Source organism: Poecilia reticulata, linkage group LG12, assembly GCF_000633615.1.
Source record: "Poecilia reticulata strain Guanapo linkage group LG12, Guppy_female_1.0+MT, whole genome shotgun sequence".
Classification (NCBI taxonomy): Eukaryota; Metazoa; Chordata; class Actinopteri; order Cyprinodontiformes; family Poeciliidae; genus Poecilia; species Poecilia reticulata.
This window is the reverse complement of record NC_024342.1, coordinates 4,445,122-4,452,685: the sequence shown is the minus strand read 5'-3', so window position 1 is coordinate 4,452,685 and position 7,564 is coordinate 4,445,122. Positions and strand designations below refer to the sequence as shown.

The window sequence follows — 7,564 nt, the reverse complement described above, 5'->3', positions numbered from 1 at the left end:
TTGGTCCACTTTCTATAAGTGTAGGAGCCTGGTAAAGGACCAACAGGCATTTGGGTTTGGGGCCTATGGTTTTTACCAGTGCAAGAGAGGTAGAASGAAAAGTTATCTCTGTAATTGTTTTCTTTTGCAAAGATGTCAAGAAATAAATAATGAAGAACAACTTACACGTTTGGATATTGAACTTTCTTTTGCCTGCGTTAAAGACAACTGAATCCAGTGCCTCAGTGGCTTAATGGAACTTTGTTGGATGTTTGGTTTAACAAACAATCGCCACTACAGTAACATTAGTGTTACATTCATGCTAACACTAGCATGAATCGTATTATTGCATTTCAATAACACGATTCTTCGACGGAGTATTAGGGTTATCGTAGATTAAAAACAAAATCCTCCAAATGTAGTTTTTTAGATATCAATTCCTAGAAAAAAACGTGGACGTTTCTGAGGTTGAAATGATAGAAAATTAGCTAAGGAAAAAAAAAAAAACTCAATTTTGAAAGTTTTTGTAGGAAAAAAGTTTCAAACATCAAAAAATGTTGACTTGGAAATTTTCTGTTTAAAATGTCTAAAATTTTAAACTTGGTTTCTTGTTTTTTTTTTTAAAGAAATGTACTCTTTCTTTGTTGTCTACCAGGCCACTAGAATTCCCTTGTAAAATTCTATTTCTTAATAGGAGTGAAAATTTTTTGACATTATTTAAGCAAGTTTTAATCAGTGTTTAGGATTGTGGTCCTTCTGAAAGACATGTGTTAAAGATTTAAATATTTAGCTTCATGTCAAACCAAAGTTGATAGGGATTAAACTGGTTGGGTTGCTTAGGAAATATTGGATTCAAATTGCTACCTCTAGGCATACGTACCTGAATAAGCATGATGGCAGATTAGGGCCCTGGTAGATTAAAAGAAAAATTTCTGCCAAAAAACTCAGACATTTTTAGATTAATCTAAAAAAAATGTCATGGTTTGGTTTGAACATTGTTGAGTTTCAAAAGTTAAAAACATTTACAGAAAGCTTGGAAATTTAGAAAATTTCCAAAAGTCATACATTTTTGACTTTTGAAAGTCTGGCATTACTTTTTCCATGTCTTTTAACTTCAGGTCCTCAACAGGCAGAACCACACTCTGGTACCAGAGACATACAACTAAAATATAAATTGTTTTGTTTTCTTAAATTTTGCTTAAAAAATGCTACTAATTCTTCATGTAGCTTCTTTTTAAATTCTTGTTTAGTTCTTTATGACTAAATATGGCTAGCTTGACCTCTCATTTTCTACTTGATCTTATTAACCAATTTCTGTCTTTTATTCAGTTATTGTTTTTTTATAAACCTTCAGTATATTAATAAATAGTTATCCTAGAAGAGGTTCTACGCTGGAAAAAGAAACAGATGATCCAACTTTTAAAAAAATGAGTTGATTTGTTACATGATTTGTTTATCCAAGTAAATATATTAAATTTTTTTATGCTGTCATATTAAACAAGTCAGTCTGACAAACTTAATTTGATTACATGTAACAACTCAACATAACTTTTTTTAGTGGGAGTTTCATTCTGTTTGTTCAGTACAGATGATGCAGTAAACTTACTGACTAGACTTAGGCTCAACATGAACACAGCAGCTTTCAAGAATAAATTGGAACTGAAGTCAAATGCATAGAGTTTTATTAGAAAAAAAACAAACATTCAAATAGCATCTGGAAAGAAATGAGCATCTAAACAAGAGCCGGAACATCCAGTAGAAGGGAACACTGCTAAACACGTACACTTTTTCCATGACTCTAGCCTCGCTGCACAGAGGGGATGGAGAATATTTCTCCTGGGAGCTGAGAGCTAAACTGACAGGGGAGAAAAATGTTTCCTGCCTAATGAACCATCAGGGAAAATATCAGATATTATACATTTGACATTTAAAGTTGAGGAAGAAGGAGAGAGTGTCGACTGGGGCATCTGTTGGGACACAATCAGGGGATACAGACACGGTTTCAGATGACGACAATGTTTTTCAAGGGTAATGTCACAGAGCTAATTAGCAGTAGCAACTACTCTTATTTCAAGCAGATAAAGGAGTCTTCAAAGAGTGCGGGCTTCGTCGTACATGCATCACATATGAGATATGAGTGATTAAACTGCAGATTTGAGGTTTACATTTGCTTGCAGGTGTCTATTTGGCATTCTTATTCTGCTCTTGGAAGAAGTCGTTGCAGGCCACAGTCAGGGCCGCCACCAACACGACGAACTCGTTGAAATCCACCTCGTTGTCTTTGTTGGAGTCCAGGTCGTTCATGATTTTCTCCACCAGCATGGGATCTTTCTGAGACTGTGAACAAACACATTAGGACAAAAAAGTAAGACAAAAAAAAAAAAAAAAAAACCTGATTAAATTTCTTTCATTCTACTTAACAATTGGTACCGGAGAAAGAAAATCATTTGAATTTATGAGTTAGACTTCATAAATTCAAACCAAAATCATGTCAACAGCACTTATGTTTAGTATTTAATCTCAACAAGAGTTCAGCTTTTTAATGGCTTGAGGCAGGAAGCTGTTTAGCAGTCTAGTGTAGGGATTCACCGATACCGATTCCAGCATCTGCTACCAGTCTACCGCTGTTTGTTCTAATGCATTGTGCATCTGGACACACCAGAGATGTTCCTGGAATCATTGGGTGTTCTGGGTTTTTCAACAACATGTGTTTTTACATCATATACCCCTGTCTGGGTGATCCATCCCCAGCTTGCGTCCAGATGACTGCTTAGCTACATTGACTCCATGGTTCTCCTCTCTTAAGCCACAACCATCTTGAGCCCCTCTGTGCTGCTTCAGTGGGGCTACGGATGTCTCTTCTCCTGCGTTCTCCTTCAATGCTAAAACTACTCAAGGCTCTGGCCAAAGACAGAGCCGCAAAACCTCATCCAGAATCAGCTGGGAAGCATTTCACTCTACAACCTGCCTGCTTACAGTCACTGTCTGCAAACTGCTAGTATTTTCAGATGTTGATTATTCCACGTATAGACGCCACTGCCAAGACACCTTGAGTCAGCTATAGTTGTCATGCCAGGCCACTATATGGGACTGTGATTTTAGCATGTCATCGTAATAATGGATGAATCAATGTTTGATTCATAATCAAAAATTGTGTTAAACTGAGCAGGCTGAGCAGCAAAACACAGCACAGCTCTATCCGCCATTGTTTTTGTCATCTGCCAGTGGGTGCTCAGTATAAACCCTACAACCGTGCACCATGTATGCTTCACACCAGTGGAGTACTTAACACAGAGGCAGTGTTATAGAAAGGTTTCACTCTGAGACCTAGCTTCAAAAGGTGCTGCGATGAGAGATTTTGGTCACTTTGGTGTCATGTAAACAAGCAGCTACTTGAACGCAACAAATAGGTTACTGAAGAGCTGCTTCATCTAAACGGAGACTTCAAGGAGTTGGCCAACAGCAGCAGGAAACTGCAACAGCTAGCTCTGTGGCCAACTCTGAAGGAGACGAAGAGGTCAATGGACAACCTGCACACCGCGGAAATAATAAAGGCGTTTACCCTGTACAACGCTGTCCATAAGAGTGCGTTTGATATCTTCTGAGTGCACTGAAGCTAAGTACAATAACATTTAACCCATAAGGTATTGGCTAAGCTACACGACGTCGCTATGCCATATTTGAATAAGCAGTGTTAGCCCAGTGTCCCTCGTCGATTTGACAGTGAATTTAAGAGCTGTATTTCAGTGACAGGTTGTTTAAGAAGGAATGTAGAAATGTTATTATGGAACAACCTTTGGTTGCATTAAAAATTTTATTCTTTACATGTAAAGTGTACTAAGAATTCAGTTCCACTAAAATTTGACTGAAAATAAAACTGTTCCAAATGAAGTGGACGTAATGTAATGGCTTTAAAAAGGAATAATAGTACTCAAATGTAGGTACTTTGTTTATAAAAAAAGTGGCATCAGTGCCTCCCTACTCTGATGGTCCTTATGTTGCTGTTGCCATTTTGGTTGCCTGATGGTCTGAAGAGTCTCTCTATCTTCTGCAGGGTTCTCTCATCTCGCCATCTTGCCGCTTTGGTTTAATTACTGGAGTTAAGGACTTGGTACAAATTTGTCATCTCTGTCCATGAGGGAGCAGAGTGAAAATGCTGTCGAATGACCCCAGACACACGCGTTTCCTTTTTTAGCCTCCTGACCTCGGAGGCAGCCTCAACATTTCATCAAAGGTCCAAACTGACACTAAAGGCGATTCTTTAACGTTGGGGAAATGTCAAATTGTGCCTTACTCTCCTTTTTTTCATACAAAGTGTGTCAAAAAACACAAACCATGAGGGAAGAACATTGCTGATGTAATAGAAGTGTGGAATGTGACTTTGCTGTAAGTCATGTTTGATCGAGACGGTTTGAGTTGATAAAGTCAGTCTGCTCTAAACTAATTCATTTTGGAGTATATTAGTTTGTAAATGTAATTTTTATTAGAAAGAAATTCTAACAACTGTAACTGTATTTTTATGAGGAGACATCAGGAATGATTTTCACTAGAACTTTACTGTTGGTTAGCAAAGAACAGTAAGGCTAACACAGGATGTGTAGCACATCACTTATTAATACTAATTAATACGGTTTGGTGAACTATAATGACGTATAGTCTAGAAAGCTTATGTGTTGTAGCAAGACTTAGAGTTTTTATCCAGCTTTAGCTAGTTTAGCCACAGCGCTAACTCTAAGCTTCTTAACCTTGAAGCCATTTCTGCTACTGAAAAACAAATCTTATCTGTGGTTATGAGGATAAACCTTTACATTCCACCTTTTTCAGAAAGCTTCATAAGCATTTCAGTCATGTTTTACGCCTCAGTCGCATATTTAATTCTTTGTTTCTTTTCAACATGGGGGAAAAACCCATAAACCACGACTGAAACTGTGAACAGGTTGGATTTAAATGAGGATGAGGATTGTAGAATGAGAATCCTAAACTAATTTCTGTCATGCTGTTGTTTATGAAGTGTGCATCGAGCAGATATTGTGAAATTACAATTAGAAAACTATAAATGGAAACTATTCCTTTGTGTGAATATAAAAACAAACGGGGAGAACCCAACTGGTTTAATTTGAGTAATTAAAATTGTCTTGAAGTTGAGTTAGAATTTGGCTATTTTTTTGCCGAGCTCATGCAGTCCAGCGCAAACTTTTTCATACCAACATTTAGTTTTAAAAATCAAATGGAATATTAACGTTTTGGAACTGGAGGTCTGTTTAGAATCTGATTTGTGGAGGGAGCTAAAGATTAGGGCGATGGCACAGAGGCCTTCCAACCTCAAAGACTCGGAGCTCAATCAGCAAAAATGGAAGAGGTTGATCGACAGATTTTCTCCTCTGATTATTGAGAAAACTATGAATCATTTTGACATTCATGTCAAAACGAGTGTTTGTCTCATTTTCTACCAGTCATCTTTAACATTTCTTGACTGAATGAAAATAATTTCTAAATATGTTCAGAGGTATGAAAAATTTTAAGCAATAAATTTCGTCAGTGTCTTTTACTAGGTCCGGAAAACTAAGCTGCCGGACCCCAAAACCATCAGGGTCCTCTTATCATGCAGTCCATAAATCTGTCGTTTTTTAATTTGTTTATTGGGAATGAGAATATCACTACACTTGATTTCAAGGTTTCAGCAAGATTTTAAATAGTTTAATATTTCGATTAAACAATTTAAGTAAATTGGCAAGCTTGCTTCGAGAAACTGCAGTAAAGAATCATCATTTTCTAATGGTTGTGCTAATATAGCTCCAGTCAGATGTTTCTAATTTAACTGTTCCTTCCTGTTTGAGCTCAGTTTGTTCAGAAACTCCATCTTAGAAAATAACAATCATTTGTGATTGCCCTTAAGCTCAACCAATCTAATTTGGCCGCGTCTCCCGAACTCTAACAAATCTGTACCGAGCTCCGTCAGCGTTGGGGAAGTTGGAGGAAAACCTAACAGCAAACAGAAAACTAAAAACCCCAAAAGCATTTTAATCAGCAGCTGTACTGAACACACAATAATCTATCAAGCCCTGCGTCTCGACTGGGGGTCAAACGTCTCTCTCGGCATGAGCTGACGGTGGACGTCCTGTCCCGGTTGCGTCTTTTTCTCAAGGGTGAGTGTGGCTCACAGGGCCGTGGTGACATCACGTCTATATTTGGAGTCGATATGGGGGCCACTCATGACGACGGTGACGCTGATTGTGATTTATATGCACCTGAGGCTTCCCGCCCGCCTGGATGGAAGGAGAATGAGCGGCGGAGAGAAAGACGTCTGAAGGTGTCTGAGGTTTGAGGCGCTCGGTCGTTTCTGGCTTCAATCATTGGCAATTGCAGGCTTTCCGCGGCGCTATCGCACGAACCCAGAGTCTGGACTTATCTCAAATGACCCTATTTGTCTCCCCCTCCCCGCCCTTTTACTCTGTCAACATGCGATGATGTAAGAGCAGCGGGTCCACTCCGTGACTGCAGGATAGCAATCGGTGAAAATCAATTTCCTCTCGCAAGGTCAGAATGGTAAATTATCTGAAAAACAGCGTTGCTTAATTAAACGTCGCTTCCTCCGAAGAGCCAAATATCCTTAAGCAAGTTACTGCACTTAACTGGGTAGAAACAAGAAACTTAGGGGAGTTGTTAATGCAAGTCTACAACCTGAAGCAAGAAATTTGATGTATTGCATAAAAATCGGGGGGAACCACATCCATGTGCACAGCGTGGGTCTACTTTACCATGAGGAAGTCTGTGAGTTCGCTGTGCAGCAGCTCCTTCAGCTCGCCTTTGTTGAGCTTGTGTTTATCTCCATCGTTCCCAGAGTAGTTGTAGAAAACCGTTATCAGCGCGCCCATGGCACCCTCAAGCTGGCTCGGCATTCTGCTGGAAGATAACTCCTGTGGGCCCCTGGAAACGAAACAAACAAAAAGGGACAAACGATCAAAGTAAGAAAGATAACTCGATCGCTCGCGAATGAGAAAACGTTCCGCCAACCTCGTCAGAATCCTGCTCAAATGTCGTGCTGCAGCTGGCTTGCTCGGAAATGAGAAGGAGCCGGGCGGGCGATCCTCTATCTTCGCAGAGATAATTAATTCCACAGGTGAGGAGGGCATGGTAACTGTCTATCTTTCCAGATTTAATCAGTGCGCTTAAGTGAAAAACAAAACATCACCGGCGCAACCCAGGAGACCCAGTGGGAGTTGATCAGGGCCTTAGTCACACAAGGCCCTTCACACACACACATACACATGTCTGCATCACTTGCTACATCCCAGAAGCGACTCCTACACTTCTTCTTCAACGGGAGGATGGGTTAAGACCTGTTCCTGCTGTCAGTGATGAGGTTCATTACGAATGTTCCACTCATCTTGATTCATGTTTCATGTCTTTTTCAACAGTCTGATTACGTTGTTAGTTGAACTTATGTGGTATTTGTTGTAGCCTTACACATCTCAGTTTAATCCTGGACTTTGATTATGCCACTGAGGAAAGATTGTGATGCTATTTTTATTATGTTTTCCCTACGGTGGCCCGACAGGTTCCAAACTTGCAACGAATGGCGAAA

General features: G+C 39.4%; 1 protein-coding gene across 2 annotated transcripts; it reads right to left on the bottom strand.

Moving 5' to 3' along the window:
• Positions 1–1,644: 1,644 nt before the first annotated feature.
• s100z (S100 calcium binding protein Z) lies at positions 1,645–7,127 on the bottom strand. Of its 2 annotated transcripts, none has more exons than XM_017307712.1 (3): positions 6,994–7,127; positions 6,738–6,906; positions 1,645–2,316 (listed from the first exon to the last, which is right to left on the bottom strand). In XM_017307712.1, the coding sequence occupies exons 1-3, from the start codon at positions 7,110–7,112 to the stop codon at positions 2,161–2,163; spliced, it is 444 nt and encodes a 147-aa protein (XP_017163201.1). In that variant the 5' UTR covers positions 7,113–7,127; the 3' UTR covers positions 1,645–2,160. The 2 variants fall into 2 exon arrangements, with proteins under 2 accessions (XP_017163201.1, XP_008421623.1); XM_008423401.2 differs by having other exon boundaries at positions 6,738–6,914; positions 6,995–7,097.
• Positions 7,128–7,564: the final 437 nt, after the last annotated feature.

Coding starts and splice junctions, on each gene's coding strand:
- s100z (XM_017307712.1), bottom strand. CDS start 7,112: ATGCCCTCCTCACCTGTGGAATTAATTATCTCTGCGAAGATAGAGGAT. Junction 6,907..6,993: donor TTGAGCAGGATTCTGACGAG/GTTGGCGGAACG, acceptor TTTCGTTTCCAG/GGGCCCACAGGAGTTATCTT. Junction 2,317..6,737: donor AACTCACAGACTTCCTCATG/GTAAAGTAGACC, acceptor GTTTGTTCACAG/TCTCAGAAAGATCCCATGCT.